At 20.1% G+C, this 24709-nt stretch overlaps 6 protein-coding genes across 12 annotated transcripts; 3 read left to right on the top strand and 3 right to left on the bottom strand.

Moving 5' to 3' along the window:
* Positions 1–1281: 1281 nt before the first annotated feature.
* Positions 1282–2628, bottom strand: LOC122720191 (60S ribosomal protein L10). The gene is made up of 4 exons (XM_043946724.1): positions 2558–2628; positions 2386–2413; positions 1879–2184; positions 1282–1661 (listed from the first exon to the last, which is right to left on the bottom strand). The coding sequence occupies exons 2-4, from the start codon at positions 2406–2408 to the stop codon at positions 1331–1333; spliced, it is 660 nt and encodes a 219-aa protein (XP_043802659.1). The 5' UTR covers positions 2409–2413; positions 2558–2628; the 3' UTR covers positions 1282–1330.
* Positions 2629–2735: 107 nt separating this feature from the next.
* Positions 2736–3874, top strand: LOC122720274 (mediator of RNA polymerase II transcription subunit 9). Its single transcript, XM_043946860.1, has 3 exons — positions 2736–2879; positions 3357–3462; positions 3584–3874. The coding sequence occupies exons 1-3, from the start codon at positions 2779–2781 to the stop codon at positions 3722–3724; spliced, it is 348 nt and encodes a 115-aa protein (XP_043802795.1). The 5' UTR covers positions 2736–2778; the 3' UTR covers positions 3725–3874.
* A 1273-nt stretch (positions 3875–5147) lies between these two features.
* LOC122720201 (GTP-binding protein 1) lies at positions 5148–8927 on the bottom strand. Of its 2 annotated transcripts, none has more exons than XM_043946737.1 (10): positions 8559–8927; positions 8372–8483; positions 8021–8201; positions 7685–7863; positions 7439–7591; positions 7092–7341; positions 6873–7017; positions 6494–6812; positions 6140–6417; positions 5148–6016 (listed from the first exon to the last, which is right to left on the bottom strand). In XM_043946737.1, exons 1-10 carry the CDS (start codon positions 8658–8660, stop codon positions 5918–5920), a joined length of 1818 nt encoding a protein of 605 aa, XP_043802672.1. In that variant the 5' UTR covers positions 8661–8927; the 3' UTR covers positions 5148–5917. The 2 variants fall into 2 exon arrangements, with proteins under 2 accessions (XP_043802672.1, XP_043802671.1); XM_043946736.1 differs by having other exon boundaries at positions 5150–6053.
* A 3219-nt stretch (positions 8928–12146) lies between these two features.
* Positions 12147–17700, top strand: LOC122720241 (trafficking protein particle complex subunit 8). 3 transcript variants are annotated; one of them, XM_043946806.1, is made up of 11 exons: positions 12147–12473; positions 12770–13211; positions 13294–13539; positions 13594–14085; positions 14222–14523; positions 14608–14741; positions 14817–15002; positions 15116–15856; positions 15946–16108; positions 16191–17265; positions 17351–17699. In XM_043946806.1, the coding sequence occupies exons 1-11, from the start codon at positions 12317–12319 to the stop codon at positions 17616–17618; spliced, it is 4206 nt and encodes a 1401-aa protein (XP_043802741.1). In that variant the 5' UTR covers positions 12147–12316; the 3' UTR covers positions 17619–17699. The 3 variants fall into 3 exon arrangements, with proteins under 3 accessions (XP_043802741.1, XP_043802739.1, XP_043802738.1); XM_043946804.1 differs by having other exon boundaries at positions 14222–14741; positions 15128–15856; positions 17351–17700; XM_043946803.1 differs by having other exon boundaries at positions 14222–14741.
* Positions 17701–18919: 1219 nt separating this feature from the next.
* LOC122720243 (dynein axonemal light chain 4-like) lies at positions 18920–19945 on the bottom strand. Its single transcript, XM_043946811.1, has 2 exons — positions 19752–19945; positions 18920–19320 (listed from the first exon to the last, which is right to left on the bottom strand). The coding sequence occupies exons 1-2, from the start codon at positions 19809–19811 to the stop codon at positions 19072–19074; spliced, it is 309 nt and encodes a 102-aa protein (XP_043802746.1). The 5' UTR covers positions 19812–19945; the 3' UTR covers positions 18920–19071.
* LOC122720242 (probable cytosolic Fe-S cluster assembly factor AGAP009023) lies at positions 19802–24306 on the top strand. 4 transcript variants are annotated; one of them, XM_043946807.1, is made up of 8 exons: positions 19802–19940; positions 20961–21031; positions 21091–21186; positions 21325–21480; positions 21562–21832; positions 23151–23399; positions 23498–23878; positions 23960–24305. In XM_043946807.1, exons 2-8 carry the CDS (start codon positions 20966–20968, stop codon positions 24199–24201), a joined length of 1461 nt encoding a protein of 486 aa, XP_043802742.1. In that variant the 5' UTR covers positions 19802–19940; positions 20961–20965; the 3' UTR covers positions 24202–24305. The 4 variants fall into 4 exon arrangements, with proteins under 4 accessions (XP_043802742.1, XP_043802745.1, XP_043802743.1 ...); XM_043946810.1 differs by having other exon boundaries at positions 19885–19954; positions 23960–24306; XM_043946808.1 differs by lacking the exon at positions 19802–19940 and adding an exon at positions 20061–20123 and having other exon boundaries at positions 23960–24306.
* The last annotated feature ends 403 nt before the right edge of the window (positions 24307–24709 follow it).

The following is a 24709-nucleotide window of genomic DNA, read 5'->3' as shown; positions in this document are numbered from 1 at the left end:
TACTATTATATTGGTAATATAATAATATAGAAATATAATTACTTGTAAAATTGTAATATATATGTATCATTTCTTGGTTAAAAAGCAAAATATGAACAACTTCTATTATTATTATTATTGTTTGCTGCTTCTATTTGAAATATCATTCTTAAAGTTTCAAATTGCTTTGTTTAAGAATAATATAGGGATATATATTTTATATTAGTTTTTTTCTCGATTATTATTTAAAATATTAAAATATTTAAATGAGATAATATATATATAAAATATATAAAAATGGGCATATTCATTTTTTTTTAAATTATAAGTAAGTTATTAAAGCTAAAAATAATTTATTTTTGGATAAATAACATTGTTATAAATGATATTCATAAAAAAAAATTAAAAATATTCTGATATTTTCCGATATCTTAACATTTGTAATACATTTATGTGCTTTACATTTCTATTTATAAATATATTCTTTCTATAAAAAGAAAAAAATGAAGTTTAAGAAATTAAAAAATCTAATTAAAAATTTGAGAAATAAAATTCATTTACTGACAAAACTATCGAAAGATATTATGTATTATTTTTAATATATATGTACATTAAAAATTTTATTAATTATATTTCATCAACGCAATCATCTTAAAATTTGTATATATAATAATTAGACAATGAAACATTATTTTTTATTTTTTTGATAGATGTTACTCGAAGAATTAATTGTAAAAATCATCCCCCAAAATAATTTTTTTTCTTAATAATTAATTTATTTGAAAAAAAAAAAATGAATATATATAAATATGGTTGTTTTGTATTTTTTCTTTTTTTTTGTTTCATTTAGATATTTTAAATATTGAAAATAAAATAATAAAATTAAGGGGATCTCCATGTTATCCTTAAATAAAATAATAAATATAATGAAAATAATTAGTAATAATCTAAAACTTCAAAAAGGATGTTTCAAATTAAGAAAATCATTTAGTAAACAATAAAAATTATATATACAGTTACTCATATTTACTTTGCTAGACTTTATAAATTACTTTTTAGAGAAATAAAATTATTAAATAACAAAAAATACAATTATACATATAAATATATATATAAATTCTCCTTAAATAATATATCAAATAGTTTAAATATTTTAATTTTTGATTTATATCAAATTAAATAAAATATTTAAATCAAGAGATAATAATAAATAAACTAATAATATAATAATATAAAAATATAACAATTACAGAATAAAGTATAACAAAGTATAATAAATATGGAAAAATTAAAAACATGTGCTTATTTTTAATTATTTAATAAAATTCAAATTCAAAAAATCATATTTTATTTAAGCAGCAGCAAGAACTTTTCTGAATTTTTTCCATTCATCAAGTGGTCCATGTTCTGGTAAGTATTTGACATTACAACCATCTGGAGCTAATCGACCTGCTGCTTTCAATTCTTCATATTCAGCACGATCATATTTGGTAAAACCCCATTTCTTTGAAACATATATCTTTTGACGACCAGGGAATTTGAATTTTGCACGTCGTAATGCTTCAACTACAGCAGCCTTATGACGATCAGATGAGCGTACACTCATAATGGGTTGTCCAATATGAACCCTGGCTACAGTACCTTGAGGTTTACCAAAAGCACCTCTCATTCCTGTTTGAAGTCTTAAAAAATATAAAAAAACAATATTTAATGAAATTAATTAAAATTATTAAATATAATTCTATATTATTAGATAATGAAGAAGATATATATGTGCTTGTTTTTTTTTTATATATGATGGGACATGCTCTGATATGCATATCTTAATTACTAATATTCAATATTATTTTAAAAAATTTCATTATTATTAAATGTTTAATTATTAAATTATTTATATACCTATCAGCTCCAGCACATGATAACATTTTATTGATACGAATAACATGAAATGGGTGCAATCTCATGCGAATATGAAACTGATCTTTTCCAGCATTTTTCACCATATATTTATTTGCACAAATACGTCCAGCTTCAAGAGCTTCAGAACTAAGTTGTTCATATTCATCTGATACCAAGTGTACACATAATGGAAAATCTTCTACAGAAGCTTTCTTTTTTCCAAGATCAAAAATACGTATCTTTGGATCAGGCACACCTCTACAAAATCTTGATTTAGGATAAGGTTTATTCTTACAATATCGATAGCTATAAGGAAAAAAAAGATTCGTATTAAAAATATATGTATAATTAAAAACAAAAAATTGAAAATTAATAGAAATATAAAAATTTTTTACAATAAACTAGAAAAAATTATTATCAATATAATTAATTATAATTATGTAAAATTTTATAAAATATAAAATTTATTAGTAAAATTAAATAAATATAAATATATATACTACATACCATCTAGCTGGTCGACGCCCCATATTGACTATTAACAATAAACAAAAATCATGTAAATAAAAAAATAATAATTGTATAAGCTTTTTTAATAATTTAAAATAATACAAAACATAAGGATGATTAATATATATTTGGATATTTTAAGATTAAAATGAATTATCATGAACGATACCTTGTGTTTCTTATCGATGTAAAATGACGAAGAAATCAACCAAGCTGAAATAGATTACAAGTGAAGATCGTGAATTTAGTTACAAGAATCTAGTTACTAAAAAATCACTATTTAAGGATGATTTTTAATCAACGATAGTATTCTAACATATGAAAATTCATAGAAACACAGAAAATATTATAACTTACATTACATTATTTATATTTCATCAAAATGTTATAATGGAATCAGAATTATCGGAGGAAAGTACTTTACGTCCACAATTTACAGTGGATGATTTGGATATTGAAATATTACCAATTATATATGAAATAATTCGGAGGTTTGTACATTTTAATAATGTAATAATTAAAATAGTTGTTGTTTAATGATTTTGAGTTATTTTAAAATAAAGATATAATTCATTTAATCTTTATTTATATTTTTATATTAATTTTTTTGACTCGATATTTTTCTTTGTATAAATTGTTTCTTTAAAATCATTATATTTAAGAAAATATTTTTTCTTTATAAAATATTTTTTTTTAATTATAATTATAATTATATACTTAGGTTATATTTGAAATATATTTCGATAATATGTCAATAATTGTTGCAATTATATATATATATATGCATAAATTATATAAAATATATATAATTTATATATATTATTATATATTATATAATATATATTTATATTTAAAATATAATATAGTATTTAAAATAATCACATCTTAAATAGAAATTTTTAATATAAATATCTTTTTGAAGAATTTTATTATATATTAATTTTATTCTATTTGTATTTTACTTTTAGTGTTGAAAAAGATCCACATGATACTGCACAAAAAGCTAAAGAATCACAAGATACAAGTCATAAAATTTTAGAACTTCAAAAAAAATTAGATTCTACAAGAGCTCAGGTGAAATGCTATGAAATATGAATAAATATTTTTTTTATACATATTTATTTCTTAATNTATATATATATATATATATATATTATATTGTATAACTATGTAATATAGTTTTTATATTTTATAGATTAGAAGATTACCAGGAATAGAATATAGTAAAGAAGAACAATTACAAAAACTTGAAACTTTACGTAAACAACTTAGACTTAAGCGAGAGCTCTTATTAAAATATCGTAACATGTGTACATTTGAAGTTCCAAAAATATAAATATTTTTATTTGTTTTTTAAAAAAGACAAATCAAACATGGGTTTTTGGCGTATCTTATTTACATATTTGATACATAATGAACAATTAATTAATAAATTGGCAAATACAAAACCAATTAGACGATCTGCACAGTTTATAGCATATTTAATACTTCAAAGTAGAACACATGGTATTTCTTTACCTTTTAATCAAGAGAAATTTTTTGAACGATTAAAAATTACAAAATATATTAAAGAAAAATTACAAGAAGCAAAAAATGAAATAAAAAAAAATTCACGAAAATAGTGTTTGTAAAAATATTATTATAATTAAATTTGATAAATGATTAGAAACTTTTCATTCATACATTTAAAAAAAATTTACATAAAGTAAAAAATAAGATAAAGAAAAATTTACCAAAGTAATTTTTTTAAAAATATGTTATAGCTATAATTTATAGTCTTGATTTAATTACAAATTATATTTGTAATAATTGTCTTATAAATAAGTAATAATAAAAAAATATGAAAATTTATAATTTTTTAAATTTATTTTATCTAACATATAAATAAACTTAAATTTTACTTTTATGTACAATTACTATTTTTTATATTATAATAAATACAATAATATAAATACATAATATAAAAATTATTATATATTTATAAAATTTTACAAAAATTTTTTTTTTTACTACAATATAATTTATTATTAATATTTAGTATTATTTTTATATGAATAAAAACTAATTTAATCATTTTACATTTTTTTTTCTTTTCCCTCTTTTTTCTTTATTATTAATTAATTAATAAACATTTTTTTATTATTTTAATTTATTAGAATTTATTATTAGAATTTTTTTATTATTTATAAAAATTATATTATACATATATTATACATTAAATATCTTTTTTATTATATTTATTTGCAAATATTTTTTTTATTCATTATTTATATCTTTTAATAATAAAAAATCCTTTCTTTTTTTATTATTTTATATTATTGTTTATTGTTATTTATTATTACAGATATGTTATAGTATTATTAATATAAAAATTTTCAAAAAGAAGATTATTTATAAAAAATAAAATATCTAGTATATCTTTAGATATAATTATATTTTCTTTCTATAAAAAATTTTATTCATCAACATAAAAATAGATTTTTTAATTTATAGAAGTTTTATTATAAATTTAATTTGATAAATAATTTGTTTTTATTTTTAAAATGTTGATTATAATATTAATACAATTATGTATAATAAAAATATTAATATAATATAATGAATTTGTTATATATTTAAAATTTGTTTAAAAAATTAAAAATTATAATATAGGCAGTTTATAATAATAAAAAAAACAAATATTTCGAATATATAGATTATATTTGCTAAATATTATTTGAAATACATTTATGTATTTATAAAAATAAAACATTTCAAGAATAACAACATATATTTTTCCATATGTTTAAAAACGACATTTTAAATTTTTTAATTAATTTACTCAAAACTATGAAAGACAATTTGTACTCTAATAGGGTTGAAAGCACGATGTATGTTAGATTAATAATTCAGGGGTTTTTTCTATTGAGAGTAAAAATCACAATTCTTAAGAATATAAATAACCCCAAATTAGATAAAATTGTCATTATTATATGAAATAATTTTATATTTTAATATAAATAACTACTAAAATAAAAATATATTTATATATAATACACGCATACTCACACGCGTGCGCGCGCACGATATATGTATACATAAACAGTATATTTTACAATTCTTGAAAATTTATATATTTTAAAAAATATATTTGTATTTATATAATGTATTTTTTAGAATTATAATTATTATTAAGAATGAAAACTAGAATCGTTTAAAAATAAATAATTTTATATTAATTTTCGAAAATTGTAAAATAATCTAATAATATAGAATATAGATTCATGAGGCACTTTTGGAAAGTCATTTCTTCTTTTCTGTTTTATTTAATGTAACTGTTTATAACTTAAAAAATAACTTTCAATTGATTTTTGTATAGGAATTTTTTCGTTTGTTTTAATTTCTAAAATCAATTCTTCAAAGATGCCTCATAAATATATTGGTATTCTATATAAGTTTCTATGTATATACATGTTTAAAAGTTTAAAACACAAAACAATTCATAATTTCATAGGAGGATTTTGTTCCGATAATGGTTGAATAATACTGTTTATTGTATTATGAGATCGTCCTCCTTTTCGTCCTCTACCTTTTTTATTTTGATGTTTATTAGATTTTTGAAGTATATTTTCTTGTTTTGATGTTTGTCCTTCAAATGAAGAATTTGTTTCAATTGCATCTAATAACTATATATAATATAAATAAATTTATATATATCATTTGTAAAATTTTCATTTTTGTATGAAAATAATAAATATTTTTTTATACATACTTGTATTGCAGATGAAGAATTTTGTCGATTTTGAGATATTTTATTTGGTTTACTAATTCTACATGTTTGTATAACTGTAGTACTAGAATATGGAATTAATTTTATTACATTGCCCACTGCTTTAGTACGTCCTTCTCTAAATACCATTCTTTGTCCTGGTTTTATATACTCAGGATGTTTTATAAATCTAAAGCGTACTAAAGCTTTATCACCTGTTCTTAAACAATCTTGTGACATAGAAATTATAGATGCTGTTTGTCTTATACTTCCACAATGTACTAAAAAATTCAAATAATTCTAAGTATTAAAACATAATGAATTCTAAATTAAAATTCAATTAAAAGATAAAATTACCCATAGCTTGATAACAAGAACTTATTGTTGTAGGATGATGTAATACAAGAATTTCTCCTTCAAATTCCCAACAAGCCTGTGGATTTAATGCTTGTGCAACCATTACCATACCTTTTCTAATTTGTGATCTTTTAATCTTTTTCAATGCAAAACTAGCAGTTTGACCACCTCTTACTTCTCGAACAGGCATTCTTTTTCTATGGATGCTTTTTATTGCAATTGGAATGAATCGACCTAAAGGATCGGGTCCTAATAATAGAATATCGTTTAATTTTATGACACCTTTTAATGTTGTGCCAGAAACAACAGTACCTACTCCCTAAAAACATATAGAATGAAGATTAAAACAATTTTTCACTTGTGAAAATTAAATACTGACTGGTACTGAATATGTATCATCTATTTGAAATTCTGCTGGTTCATCTTCATGACTAATCATTCTTGCAGTTAATAAATTTAAAAACATTTTAAGAAGGTTTAAGTTTTCTCCCGTAACATTTGATACTTGAAAAATAGGACATAATCTACATAAATATATCAATAATTAAAATATTTCTATAAATGACATAATATTACATACAAACAGATAAAAACTAACCGTTCTGATACAAAATTAGTAGCACTAACGACAACATCATCAGGAGTTTTTACAGTAACAGGTACTTTTCTACAACCTGGGGACTTTAAGATTCTTATTAATAATCTTAAATTTTCTTGTAATATATTTGGTGGACACATATCAATTTTTGTAACTACAACAAATACTGGAACTGACAAAGCTAAAGCCAAACCTAAATGTTCTTTTGTCATTCCAACAATGCCAGCATTTGCTCCAACCATTAACATACCTAAATAAATATTTAAAAAATTGTACATTTAAAATAAATATACACATAATAAATATTATGTAAAATTATTATCTAAATTAAATGAAAATAATTTTACCAAAATCAGGGGCATGTCCTGTCATTCCAAAAACAGTTGTTTTCAAATATCTTTCATGACCAGCTAAATCAATAAATGTAATAACTTTAGAAGATTTTTCACATATTTTAACCCAGTCTAAAGATCCATGTTCTGGTTTATTTACTACATTACCTAAATTTAAAATATGTTCATATATATGATACTACAATGATACAACTCTATAATGATATAATTATTTTTAACTTATTAAACTTGTTTCCATACCAACACTATCAAATCCAAGAATATCATTTCCAACTGAGCTAGTACGTCCTGTTTCAGCTTCATGTTTATGTCGGAACAATTTTTGACGTGCTAAACCTCGGCCATTATCAAGTTCTCCATGTGTTAATACACCTAAAAGTGTTGATTTCCCAGCATCAACATTACCAACAACAGCCACTCTATAAATTAAATCTTTTAAATTAAAATTCACTAATAATATTATTAGTCACTAATAACATTATTTTAATGTATATATATATATATATATATATATATATATATATAACATTACATATAACATTATTTACTTTAATATTGTCTTTTTAAAACAAATACCTTATTTCTAAGAAATCTTGTCTATCTAAACGTCTTCGCACTAAATATTGTCCTATAAGACCATGATCAACTTTACTCTGACGTAAAAGTACACAATCTGCTTCTAATGTTGCAGCAAGAGATTGTAAAGTTGCAAGTGATGCTTCATATTCATCTTCTTTTAAACCATCTTCAGAACCATCTAAATTGACATAGATTATGAATATTTTTATATATTGTACATTTAAAATAAATATACACATAATAAATATTATGTAAAATTATTATCTAAATTAAATGAATATAAAAATAAAATATAAAAATTAATATAAAAATTTTTTATAAATATTATAAAGATAAAAGATTATATACCTCCACTAATACCAATATCAAAAATTGTTTCACTACCACCATCTTGAATTCTTTCTTTTAAACGTTTAAGTAATAATTCATATTGATCTTCTGATGGACTAACTAAAATATTCTGTAATTTATTAAAATTAATTCATTATTTATCATAAAATTATTGAAAATATATATAAGATACAAAAAAAGATACCTTTCCTCTAATGCTAGAATAATCTATATTCATAGTAGATGTATGATCATTTTCATGTAATTGTTTTATATTTGGTATTATGATTGATCCATTTTCTGCCATGTTTTTATATCATATAATAGTACACTAAATTTTATTTATTAATAGAAGGTAATCATTCATGTAAAAATTTAACTTGTTTATTGACACATTTGTGACACAGTAATAAATATTTTTTAATATTTAAATCCAATTTTTATTCTATAGATTTATGATATTAGAACATACATACCAATTAGAATATTTTTTCTATAATTTTACATTAATTTACACTAAATAATTAAATATAAGATTTATATAAATACATTATACATATCATTTGCTGCTTAACTGAAACATGAAAAAAAGATATTTTTTCATTAAAATATTAGTATATAAATATAAAATATAATATATTTTAAATTTATACATTTAAATAAAATTATCAAATATTTTTATATATATTTATAATAGTAAAATTTTTATTGCAATTTTTATTATACTTAAAACAATAAAAAGTTAAATTTCCAAATATAACATTTTGATGTTTTTTTGTTATAGAAATATATATTCTATTCATAATAAAAAATATTTTAATCAATCATTTATATAAATAAGGATTTGTTTATCTTGAAGGAATGTGTTGCTAACAAACTACAAACTTACATAGTTGTCATACAATTCGAATGTCAAACAATATACAAGTTATTATAATAATTCATTTATATAAGAATAATTATATTTTTTTTACTTATTATATGTTCATATCACATACTATTTTTTTATATAATTACAAACTAAACCTTAATAAGAGTTAAAATACCAATATGCTTACGAAAAAGCTGTTGATTACGCGATCTAAAGATGATCTAAAGGAATTATGTATATGTATATATTTAACTAGATTGTAAATTATCGATATGTCGATAATATTTATCGATAGATGAATAATATGAATTTCGATTTTATCGAATTCGTTTCACTAATCGATATTTTTTAGATGTTCGATTTTCAATTCATGATATATTTTTTTATATTTAGTATAAACATTTATATATATATAAAATAATAAAATATGATAAAAATTCTTATCGTTAGAAAAGAATGATGATTATATTATATAATATAAATTTAAATATGCTTACATTAATGTCATATTATTACATTCACCAAATTTTATTTTTATTTAAATTTTCAATTTCTTCAATTTTTTCAATATTTATATATTCCATATAAAGGCTGTGCAAGATATTGATATATTTGTAAGACACTTTTGAAAAATTGATTTTAAAAATCAAAACAAATACTATTTTACTTTATCTCTATTTCACTTCATCTAAGACAATTTTAATTGTTTATAATTTAATAAATAAAATTATAAATTAACGAAAAAGAAAATTTATAATAAAATTATAATATAAAATTATAAATTAATAAATAAATTTCAATCGATATTTTTATATACTAATTTTCGCGATTGCAATATTATTTTGATTTCTAAAATATTAACTCTCCGAAGGCATTGAATATTTTATATAATCATAAAAATTGTAATATTTTTGTAAATATTACAATTATATTTAATATATTTCTTTAAATTTGAATTCAAATTGATGTTCATTAAAATATAAATATTTTAATTAATTAATATATAAATAAAAAATAAAAATACAATCAGTCAAATTACTCAGTCAATGAGCAATAGATTTTGTTAAAATTCTTTATCAGAAAAATTGCAAATTTATCCAAATATATATATCCAAATTACTAGATTGATAGTAGAAATATAACAAAACCTGCTAAAACAGATAAAGAAAAAAATAAATAAAATCAGTTAATTTAATTTGTTGTCAAATTAAGAACAAAAATAAAACAATTTGCTTCAGCAGATTTTGATATGAAAAAGGCAACAAAAATAGCAAATTTTTAATGTCAATCATTTAAATTTTAAATAACATAACTAGCATTTAAAATTTATTCTATTTTATTAATAATATTAGAATTCATTTTACAAAAAAAAAGAATTTATTAAAAAAAAAAATATTATTAAATTTATATGATGGTTCTTATTATATTCCAAATGATCATAAACTATTTAATTATGTGCTTGCATTTAAAATTTAAATTGTTGAAATTGCAGAATGTATTCAGTTTTTATTATTTTTTTTGACATCACAATTTGCTGTGTAAATTCTGTTTTATTCTTATTACCAATTTGATAGTAGTTAAGTTATAATATCTATCTAATCAAAGAATATAATATGAAAATAGATATTGATTTTGTACAGATTTTGTTAGATTATATCAACTTTTTTCAGCAAATTTCAAATCTTTTTCAAATCCTGATAGTTTGTTATCTAAAAGCAGATAGAGGATCTATTATAACAAAGTTTGTTAGATTGATAATAGAAATATAACAGAAAAATATTAAAAATATTTAAGTTCTTTTCTTTTTATAATTATGCAAATTAGTAGTAAAAACATAATATGGTATACGTAACATTTTTAACATTAATTTGTTATTTATTTTGAATAACAGAACAGCACAACTAAAAGCAAATGATAAAATAGGTAGATTTTGTTGCCTTTAATGAATTGTCGCCTCTGATGCCAATATGATTTTAATTTCCTATTAAGATTATTTTTAATTTGTTTATTATTAAATTTTATATATAAATATACAGATATAAATACTGTATAAGTACAGATACAAGTATGGAATAAATTATTAAATATTTTATTCATAGTTTATTATTGTTCATGAATAAGATATAATTTAATATAACTTTTACCTAATGATTATTCAGCACATTTATTTCGATATATATTGCTTCTATTTGTTTATTTGAATTTAATGATTCGCAGCAGCGAAAATCATATATATAAGTTGTCGCAACGTAATGATTTTCTATGTATTTTATAATATAGTCATTTTTTCTTATTAATTTATTAATAAAACTAAAACAAAAATTTTTGCAAGAAATTGTTGCATGAAATTTTTTTAGGAATTTAATAAAATTTTTTTGATTAATTTTTAGAACATTTTGTATTATTTCTTATTAGTTAAAAATGTATGTATTTATATATATCTTTCTTAAATTACAATTTTTATTTAATTTATATTATATAATATATGTAATTATAATATATTATATAATATATTAATATTTATTTATTTATTATATAATATAATATATATATATAATATGATTGTTGTAATTTAATAAATAATATATTAATATTATAAATTATATATATAATTTAATAAATTTTAAATATTAACTTTTTTATCGTATATTTTATTTACGAAATAAATTTAATTACATAAAATAAGAAATTCAATATATAAAATATATTTTTTTTTAATAAATTTAAATAACTATCACATATATTAAAAATATTCAATGAAATGATTAAATATTTCTATTCTTTTGAATATAATTTATCCAAAGATCTGCCATCTATAGTATTAAATTTGAAAAAAATTATATATAGTATTTTCGTCTGAAGGCTAATATTAGGATAGATATATGTCATCTTCATATTTTTACTTTTCACGGGTAAATATTCATAGAACAGCTGTTTAAAATGTTTACTATTATTTTGAGATATATAGAAAGTTTGATTGTGTCAATTTTTAATAAGATAATGAATGATAACAATTTAATGCTCAAAATGATTATTATCGTATAATTAGCTAAACATAATCTTAATTATTTATAGATTTTCTAGCAAGTATCATGGCTCAATGTAAGTTAACCCCTCGTGAATTTATATGTAATGCTTTTTCACCACAAATTGCTGCAATATGTTCGACGGCAGCTGATATTGTATGTCAGAAAAATAATTTATCATTCGTTGAACTTTTACAACCGTTTTGTAAATTAAATACTGAAGGTAAGAAGTTCATTATTCACAATATTAAAATAAATAAAAATTATATATCATCAGTTGTAAAAATAAAGTAAAAGTTTTGTATAATGATAAGGATAAAGGATTGCTTTTTTATTTTAAATGTAAATTTTTGTTAAAATGTTACAAATTGTATTTTATGATACAAAAAATAAATTATGAAAAAATTATTAAATAAATTTTAATTTTTTATTATTTTTAGATTTATTTTATATTATATGCATATTACGAATATTATGCATATTATTTTGAAATATTTATAAATTCCTTTTGTTTTATAGGTCATTTTAAAGATCCGCAAGGAAATATTATAAATATTAGAAACCTTCGACTTTTTATACAAGATGTTAATGCACAACCTCCAGAACCAAGTATTGCTAGAAAAATGTTAAATGAAGCAGTTAGTTCAGCTGTATGCGAGCATACAACTATTATTCAAATAGGAACAACAGAGCTTGATATACCAGTATCAGTTCCATGGTTTGAAGCATGGCGAGAAATGTTTTTAAATGTCCAATTTCCATCAGATCATGAATTTACAAAACATTTTCTTGCTTGTATGATAGTAGTTTCCACAACAGAAGACAATCCCTTAGAAAAAATACAAAATATGGGTACACAATTACATCAAAATATACCTGGAAAATTACCAAAATGGTTTAATAATAATACATTAAGATATTATATTTTAATATATGATACTTTACAAGATGATAAAAACAAGTATTTATTTTTATTTTTATAGTTTTTTTTTTATAGAAAATATTATTTATAAGAATGAATTATTCCTATATAATTTTTATAGAGCTGAAAAAGTTTTTGCGGAAATGAAAAATATTTATGGTGCTAATAATTGCTTCTTATTGCAAATGAATTCACGACCACCAGGTCAAATTGATGATAATACTCATTTACCAGATCCTTGGAGTCAATTTTTAGTGAAACATTCAGAAATGTCAGGAAGTAGTGAACAAAATAGTTCTCCTCGTACACCTGCAGATACTAGTGGTGTTTCTTCTATGCCAAATGAAGTTACAATGGATACTGATAAGTATGTTTCTATTTTTAAAAAATTTATGAAATAATTATAAATGCGATATTTTAGGACAAGCCAGACTGGAACACCAATTGCTTCACAAAATTCTGTATTAATTTCTCCAAATTTAAATGATATTATTAGCTTTACTTCTGAAATATCTGAATCAAGAAATACACATTTAGAAATTGGTCAAGAAGCTATTCCTGTTACAATTCATCCTTTAAGTCCAACAACTGATAAATCACGAACTTCTGTTTTATATGGAAAACAAATTAATGATGCTCCGATAAATGTAAATGTATGGGCAGATTCTCCTAATTATTTAGCTATACAACATGGTGTTAGATTATCCACACAAGATCTCGAAAGATTACGAACATTAATAACAGAATTTTGCTTAAAAAGTTTATTACCTTATATAGAAAAACAAATTGGTTTGTTAAATGATGTAATTTCAAATAAAAAAGGTGTTAGTAGATCACTTTTTAGTGCTACAAGACGATGGTTTGGAACAAATAAACCCGGAATACCAGGACCTACTCCTTCAAATGCTGTAATGTATGTTTATTATTATTTATTATTATATTTATATTATTATATTTTTTATATTATATAATAATAAATTAATATTAAATAAAAATAAAATATGTAATATTAAATAAATATATAAAGTTTTAGCTTGTTTGGATTTCAGTTATACAACAGAATCTCCAGAATTACAATTGCGTCGCTTAGGTGATTTATGTTTTATGTTTGGTCACTATTCACTTGCTTACCAAACATATCATAGTGCAAAAAGAGATTTTGCAGCAGATCAAGCTTGGCTTTATTATGCAGGTGCTCTTGAAATGGCTGCTTTAAGTGCATTCATGCAAGGTGAAACTAATAGAAAGACTATTGAATATATGGATGATGCAATATTAACTTATTCAACTACTTGCAAAATGCCTCAATTTGCAACAAGAGCAACGTTACTCAGTGCAGAATGTTTAAAAGGTAGAAATTTATATGGAGAGGCTGCTAAGCAGTTAATTCGTATGACTAGTGAAGATTCAGATTTGCGTTCTGCACTCTTATTAGAACAAGCTGCTTATTGTTTTATTGGACCAAAAATGGTGCGCAAGTATGCATTTCATGCTGTTCTTGCTGGTCATCGATTTTCAAAAGCAGGTCAAAGAAAACATTCTTTACGATGTTATCAACAAGCATACCAAGTATATTTAATTGATTTCCAATATTCTTTTATTATGTTAAATAAATAAATTGTTTACATTTATATTTTTTCTTAGATATACAATGAAAGAGGTTGGTCATTAGCTGAAGATCATATACATTTTACAATTGGTAGACAAGCTGCATCATTGAAACAAGTTAGTGAAGCAGTAAAAGCATTTCAAAAATTACTCAATGCTTATAGTAAACAACCAGGTATACAACAAGCTGCATTTTTACGTGAATTTTTACATATCTATAATGTATGTATAAGTTTATATATTATTATTTATTTATATTATTATTATACATATTCTTAATTTCATAATATTTCTGTATATATATAATTGATTGTCATATTAATTACATATTATAGTTACTGTTGCAGGAAGGTTTATCAAATCGTCATGAGCTTCCTATCTTGCCTTTGCCATTAATAGATAGTAATGATATTAAAGTACTTTTTGGTCCTATAGCTAAATCATATGAAAATAATATTCCAGCAAGTCATGTTTCATTTAATACTGAAGACTGTGATGATGTAAGATGGTCAAAAATGGAAGAAATGTTAATAACAGAAGCTCAGGGATCTCCTCCTATGATATTCAAACCTACAATTGCATTATATTCTAAAACAAGTAATAATAGCGTAAAACCAAATGCAGTTTTAAATGAACCAGTGCATTTTTTTATTGAATTATATAATCCATTACACATACCATTACCATTGTCCAACTTAACTCTGTTATGGTCATTTACGTCCTCCAATGGACAAATTACGAATGAAATGAAATCATCAGAAAATTTACAATTAGTGGAAACACAAGCAATCGAAAAAATTATTTTACAACCTATTACCAAGCAAGGCATTATACTATATCTTATACCAAAAAAAATAGGCGAATTAAAAGTATTAGGTGTAAGCTATGATTTATCTAATCCAACTCATATAATAGATCCACCAATTATTAATCCAACAATAGCTATTACTGGAAAAAGATTATTTGAAATTAAAGGACCTAGATTAAAAAATATTAAAGAAAAACCTGGTACAAATATATATGGGGTAGATTATAGATTAGAAATGAATATTATTGAAAAAGCTCCCTTTATGCAGGTATTAAATATTCAAATACAATTATATATAAAGTATTTAAAATTGTGTATTATATTGATACAATGTAGTTAACAAAAATTTACTTTTAGATTTTCTTTAGTAAATTATCTTCAGAAATGTTATGTGGTGAAATTCAAAAAATAGATATTATATTGAAAAATGTGGGTAATTCGTCACTAACAAATATTTTTTTGGCATCTACAAATGCTAAACTTTTTTCATTAGGAGATGAGCATATAAATATACAAGAAAGTAAATATAATTTACATATTTCATTCAATAATTAAAATAATTGAATACCAATATTATATTAGTATTTTACTCATGATTTCAGAACATATGACAAAAAGAAATAATAGACTCATATTAAAAATTCCATTATCTTCTAATAATAATATATTAAATATTGGAGAAACACATACAATACCATTTTGGATTCGAGCACCTCATGAAAAGGGAATTCATTATTTAGATTTACTCTTTTATTATGAAAATATTGATCCAAAAAGCATGATGAAATATCGACTGTGTAGACATACTTGGCATTTTACAGTTTTGGATTCTATACAAATTAGCTCAATTGCTTCAAGAAGTACATTATTTAAAGATATTTCGCCTACATTAAACTTAATAATATGCATTAAAAATGCAAATCAAATTCATGATTTAATTACGAATGAAATTTTGTTGTACAAAGTATTGTTTCAAAGTGATACTTGGTCTATATTTGATTTATCCATTTTATCAACAAATATTAAGATACAGACTCAAGAAGTATTTCATTTGATGTTAAAATTAAGAAAAAAAAAACAAAATGAATCTAAGTTTTCTGATATATCTTTAATTCAAGAAAATGATTACATTGAATCAGATATAAATTATCCATACATAGATTTTATACAAAGAAAGGATATTCCATCATTAGATATCAATGAAAATATAACTGAAATACAACAATGTCAACGATTATCACAAAGTATAGAACAAAAGCCTTTATTTGCTACTATGACATTAAATTCTACTTTAATTCTTAAATGGCGAGCAAAGATAATTAAAAATGGAATTATTACAAAACAAGCAATTGGTCAACATCATCTTGATATACAATATTTAAATAAAACTTACAAACATCCAAAAGAAGTTCAAATTGAATCAAATGAAGATGCTGGTCGTTTGAAGATTTTTGGACCTGATAGAAATATACTCGATTCTTTGGCTGTAATTAATAAAGAACAAGCATCAGAATCAGAATTTTTAAAAAATATAATTTCTTTTTCTTTAAATCATGATAGAGAAATCAAGCATAATTTTCATCAAAATCGATTGTGTTTCCTTCCAGTAATAATGTATATACAGAATCATTTAGAATCAAAAATTGATATTAAAATCAATACAATAGGTACTAGCAGGTAAAATATTTATTAAAAATAATTTAAAAAAATTTATATATATATATTATTTATTAATTTATTAATTTATCTTATATTTTTTTAGTGAAAGTCATCTTCCAAATATAAAATCACAATTATATTCTCCACAAGCTTCTACATATTATAGATATGCTTGCCATTCAGCAATTTGTTCTCATGTAGAACCAATGATGAGCAATACTGTAAAATTACAAGCTGTATTTTCAACCCCTGGAACATATGATCTAGCAGCACGTATAGAAATTTCTGCAAGAATTGTAAATACTAGAGAATTTATTTTGCAGAAATGGAAAATGGAAAGCATATGTATTATTAATAGTGATAGTAAATAATTAAAAAAAAAATAGAGATATAATAATTATTATTATTATTATTGTTATTATTATTCTGTTACTATTATTATTACTATTACTATTACTAGTATTCTGCTTTTAATATATCTAGTATCATTACTATTAGTAAATAATATAATAAATTTTGTTTATGTAACTTAAAATCACTTTCATATTATGTACATATATAATATTTATCAAATTATTACATTTTGAAAATAGAATATATATTATTTAATATGCATTTCATTTTCTAATGAGTAAAACTATGTTTTTAAAAATATATTATTAATTGCTTGTTACAATATATACAATATATAATATAATATATAATAGTAGCTATTCTAGATAGAATAGCAATCTATAAAAAAATTATTGTAAATTACATTCTTATAAATTAATATAAAAATATGATGCTCAGTTGTAATTTATCACATAAATTTTAAAACTATAATAAGAAAATTGTATCATATTTTTTGGACCAGCATTTCATATTTTTCAAATCAAAAAGAAAACTATAGTTACGAAATGCTGTAAAAAATAAATGATTATAAATAAACAATAAATTTCTTACAATAAAAGTTAATCTCCTTATACAAAAACATAGTATAATGTCTATGCAGTACTGTAATTAAATATAAAAATATATGTTTAAAAAAAATATAAAAATAAATGTTTAAAAAATAATTATATTATGAATTTATTATATTATAAAGTTGTATGATATTTCAATAGATATTTAATATTTATTATATATCAAGAACACAATATATATATATAATATGTATAATATAACAATAGGATAAAATACTTTTATATAAAGAAATATTATTATATAAAAAAAAATAAATTGCAATTCGCATCATAAATATATATATTAATAATATAATAATATTTTTAATACAATGTTTAATATTTTACATTTTGTATATCTTTTTAATTTTATTTGAATAATGAAGTATAAGAATTAACTTATAATATATTTTTTATTTAATCAAATATAATATTTAATATGAGAAATATTAATTTTATTAATTTATTAATAACTGAGTATTAAGCATTGATAATAATAAATAAGTGATAAAATAAATAAGTAAAAGAAATAAATATTGTATAAATATATTAAAATTATTGAAATTAAAATTGCAATAATTATATTTTTCTATTTATATAAGAATTATAAATTACTTTTTATTAGTTTTTTATTTTATATATTGAAATAAAATAACTTTCTTAAATTATAATCTAATAATAATCTAGTAATAAATATATAATAATTTGTAAATTTTATTATTCATAAATATGCGTTTCGCAATCAATAATTGCGATAAGATCAATTTATATAGTACAATAATATATTCAACATTGTTTAAAAAAAAAACAAAAATTATGAAATTAATTTTTCAAAAAATTATAATAATTTATAATAATAATTTAATTTTTGTAAGTACGACTATGCTGATTTCCATATGCATATTGCTAAATTTCCAGCACAGTACATATATAATAGATGTTTAAGTTGATAAGTTATTTCAAATCCGTAGCCTTCACCAACAACTGTATGCCATGACGCACCGAATTTTTTATCCATTGTTTCCTTGATCATTCGCGAAACACTTTCATAATTATCCGCATATTTTTCCGCCGCAGTGACGCATAATTCCATAGCTTCTTGTTTCATTTCATCTGACATATCACATTTCTAAAACATACATATTAAATATATAATATTATCATAAAATAAATAATATAATAATTTTAAAAAGTATTTATTATTATTAATATTAATATGATAAATTTTATTCAAATAATATAACATAAATAAAATTTTAATTATGTTGTTCCATTATAATTTAATTATATATTGTCCTTTTAAATTTTTTTTTATAAATCAAATTGTTTAAATTTATATTTAAACGACAATATATAGATATAACTTTAAAATGATCATAATGATAAAAAATTATGATATTAAAAATGATTATTTGAAATTTAATAAAATTAAATTATATAAATATCATTTTTCATATAATGACTTTTTCTATTGATTAAATATTAATTAAAGAAACCAAACTTATTTTTTTTTCCAATATATTTAATATATTTTATATATATAAATTATATTTTACTTACTCTACAAAGAGGATACGTATGTAATATTTTAATGACATCATCTTTTTTTACTTCAGTCATTTCAAAATAAAAATTTCATAAATATCGTATCAAATATTATTCTTCTTTAAAAGACACTGAGGATATTGCCATCTTACAGGCGCATACTTACCCCCTAAACCAATATAGATAACTTGCGTCTGTTATATGGTGAGAAAATCATGGTTAAGTACATAAAGTTCATAAATTAAATCTGAGAAATTTAGGATTTTTATAGGCTTAAATATATATTCAGACGTACTTGAATTAGTACAAAATAAAATATTTTTTAAATATTTTCTTTTAAATTTTATAAATTTTAATTTATTAAATTAATATGAATGTTTAAATAAGGTTTTTGAATAAAAATTCATATAAAAATTAGATACGTAATTATTTCTAATAGTATATAATTATTTTAGTGAAATTGTAGTATTTTTATATACATTTAATATTTATTTTCTACTTTTAATTATTTTTTAGAATTTATTTTAAAAATTTTGCTCAGATTTTAGCTTATATTTATGCTTATAATATATTAATATAATAAAGAAGTATGCGTATAATTATTTTTATGTAACATTATTTTTATATTTTTATATTTTTATGTTTTATATTATTATTTTTATATAATATTTAAAATCACTATTTTTAATAATATTTTACTTATTAAAATATAAAACTTTATTTTTTATGTATATATTTCAAATAAATTAGTATTTTTTTTCAAAAATTCAGTGGATCAATACTGATTTAACTTAATATTGATTGAAACTTTTATTTTAATATTAAATGATTTAAATTTATAAATTTCTGTAATCATTGAAAATAAGGTTATATTTAAAATTAGATTGATTATTAAATTAAAAGAATTTAATATTTAAAACACAAATAAAATTAATGTTTATCATATTGTTATATTCATTATATAATATAATAATATAAGTAATATAATAAATAATAAATTATATAATTATTGATATATCAAAAACATTTTAAATTTACTTATTTATTAAATAAGAATATTTATATGCAATTTTATATTTACTTTATCTAAAATAATTATGTATTTTATTTTAATTATTTTAAAGAATGTATTTGAGATATTATTTAATTATAGAAGTTAAACTATTAACTATTTAATTATATTATTTAATTTTATAATAATTCAAGTGCAAATACTTTTTTCAGATAAAATGGCATCGCGATTTAGTGGAGCATTACAAATTACAAATTTGGATGATTTCATTACTCCTTCTCAAGTATTTTATCATTTTAGTCTCAATAATTAGCAATAATTTTTACGAAATTTTCTTTGTAGGAATGTATAAAACCTATAGAAATTCAAGCATTAAAGAGTAAAACTGGGGCAAAAATAAAAATTAAGGAAGATGAAACACCTATAGCATTAAATGAAGTAAATTAATTATATTTATTTATATATTTAATATTTATTTAAATTATATATATATTTAAATAAATTTAATTAAAATTACAAATTTAAAAAATTTTTAAGATTATAATTTATTTTATAATTCATTTTTTATATGTTTAGACTGGACAATTTAAAAAATTAGAAAAAGTTGAAATTACACTTGCTGATTGTTTAGCTTGTAGTGGTTGTATAACATCTGCAGAAAGTATATTAGTTACACAGCAAAGTCAAGAAGAATTAATGCGAGTATTTAGAGAAAAAACTTCTCAATATCAGGTAATGATTATTAAAATAACACAGACTACTATAAACTAATTAAATATCAAAAATCTGTATTTTTTAATATATATTTTATAGAATAGAGATGGTATAAGCTCAACATTTATTGTAGTTAGTCTTTCGGTGCAAGCAGTATTATCCATAGCAGAACATTATAATCTTAATTCAGAACAAGCACTAAATAAACTTGCAGGATATTTTTATCAGTTAGGAACAGATATAGTTTTAGATATGACTGTGGCTGATGATTTTGCTCTCTTAGAATCTGCTAAAGAATTTATACAACGTTACAGAGCAAATAAAGATGGTGCAAAAAATCAATTGCCCATGTTATCTTCTTCCTGTCCAGGTAACTAATAATATAATATGTTTTCATAAATAATTCTTTTCAATATATAAAGTACCCAAATATAATTTTTAAATTAATATAAATAATTTAATATTTTTTCTTGTAGAGATTGAAAATACATAAATTAATCTATTTAAAACTATATTATTTTTTAAAAAAAATACAATTACAATGGTTGGTTTTTTATATAAATAAAAAATTCTTTTTTCTAATTTAATTAATTCTATTAATTAATGTATCATTTCATTTCTATTCTTTCATATAATATAAGACTATACATTTATTCAAAATACAAAAATTTTTATTACTTTTTATATAATTTTAAATTAAAGGTTATTCTTATTCTTGCTATTCTCATATATTTTTTTTTTTTATATAAAAATGTAAAAAATTTCCAGAATATGCATTAAAAATTAATTTTGTTTCATGATATTTTTATCTATTTTTATTATTTTGAAAATATAACTTATCATATTTGCTTAGAAAATTCTGGATAATAAAATAATCATTTAAAACTAACATTATTTATTAGCTTCAATTTATAGTGGAAGATAAGTAAAAATTTTTGTTACATTATTTTATTAAATCCAAAAATTTTGATTTTGAATAAAAATTTATTATAAATAGAACATAATGATTTATATAAAGATATATATATAGAGAGAGAAATTATATATATATATTTTGTTAGAAAAAAAAATTGCAGAAAATTTTGTTAAGAAATTAAAGTCAATTTTCTTAAAGTCACAATATTTTGTCAAAAAATATAATTTTACAGAAATTTTTTCTATAATAAAATGATAAAGCAGTAAATTCTGAATATTTAACATTTTACTCTATCTCATACTATTACAAAATTATATTAAATTATATTAAAAAATTATATTAAAAAAACAAGAAATGTATTGAATTTTTATTTAATTTTCTTAAAATGATATTTGTAAAAGTTGTTTCATATATAATTATATTTTATATACTTACGTTAAAAATGAAAAATTTATAAAAAAATTAAAAAATTAAAACTAAAATTTTTATTTATATTTAATCAAATTTAAAGGAAGTTAAATTAATACTCAAAGTTTCAGCATTTTAAAATTTTATATTTAATAGTATAATTTAATAGTACAAGATAAAGCAAAATTTTGTTTTATCTTTAAAATTTAATATTGAAACTTTGAAGATTGATTTCAGTTTTTTAAAGAGACTTTCTCTTGATAAGACACATTTTTTAGATTAGATAAATTTACTTAAAAAAATAATATAAAAAAAGTACTTTTCTTCTTCATTCTGTTTTTAAATATAATGCTTTTAAATATAGGTTGGGTATGCTATGCTGAGAAAACACATGGTAATTTTATACTTCCATATATAAGTGTTACAAAATCTCCTCAACAAATTATGGGATCATTAGTTAAATATCATTTAGCTGAAATTATGGATCTTTCACCAGAACAAATTTATCACATAACTGTTATGCCTTGTTATGATAAAAAATTGGAAGCATCCAGAGAAGATTTTTATAATCATGAAATAAAATCTAGAGATGTAGATTGTGTTATAACTCCAAGTAAGTATTATCAATTTCAAAACTTAAAAAAAAATATTCATTTATATTTATTTTTCTTTAATTGAAACAAAAATAATTAAATTTACTTTTTTTTTTAGTTGAAATAGAGCAAATGTTTAATGAATATAATGTAATATTAAATGAAATAAAAATTGAAAAAAAAATTCAAAGAATATTTGAATCAAAAATGAAATATTTGAAAAACGATTTATATGGTCATAGTGGTTCAGGATCCGGAGGTTATGCCGAATTTATTCTTCGTTATGCTGCAAAATATCTATTCAATGAAACAGACATAATAATTGAATTTAAAAGTCTTAGGAATCCCGATTTTCAAGAAGCAGTCTTTCAAAAAGATGGTCAGACACTTTTAACATTTGCAATTGTTAATGGATTTAGAAATATACAAAATCTTGTACAAAAATTGAAGCGTGAAAAATGTATATATGATTATGTTGAAGTTATGGCATGTCCCTGTGGTAAGTTTTGTTTACAAACTATATAATATAATATTATATTATAATAATAAATTTTTATTCAAATTATACATAAATTGCTAGGATGTCTTAATGGAGGAGCACAAATTAGACCTTTAAATAATGTTCAATCACGCGAACTGGCATTAAAATTAGAATCTATGTATCGAGAACTTCCTCAAAGTAATCCTGAACAAAATCTAATAGTGAAAAATTTATACAAAAATTGGTTAGGAGGAGAATGTACAGCCAAAGCTTTAGCATATTTTCATACTCAATATCATGAAATAAAAAAAATAGATACTGCTCTTGCTATAAAATGGTAATTTATGGTAAATATATATTATTATTAGTTTAAATTAGAATTTTTAAATACAATTAATATCAAATTAATATATTATTTAAAACATAGTTTTTGTGATTAGATGTATATTTATTATATTACTATTATTCATATATTAAAAAACTTTGTTGGATATATTCATTAAAGAATATAAAAGATAAATTTTTAATAAATATTTATATCTTTTATAAAAAAAATAATTTAATAATATAAATTATGTAAATATAAATTTTATTATATAGAGTGTCTCATTTAATATAAATTATCTAATTATAAGAATATAAAAGAAATTTCATATATAATTTAAATAATGTAAAGGTAATGTAAAAAGATAAATATTTTAAATATTATTAATAAATATTGTAAGAAATAATTATTATGCTTATGTTTTTTAAAATTTATCATTAAATCATTTTTTTCTTCTTATATATTATATTTTTTTCTTTTATATAATATACAAAAGAAACAATATTTTTATTGATTTCAAAACT

The sequence above is a fragment of the Apis laboriosa genome, unplaced genomic scaffold, assembly GCF_014066325.1.
Source record: "Apis laboriosa isolate Shangri-la unplaced genomic scaffold, ASM1406632v1 scaffold122_cov146, whole genome shotgun sequence".
NCBI lineage: Eukaryota > Metazoa > Arthropoda > Insecta > Hymenoptera > Apidae > Apis > Apis laboriosa.
This window is presented reverse-complemented; position numbering and strand designations above follow the sequence as displayed.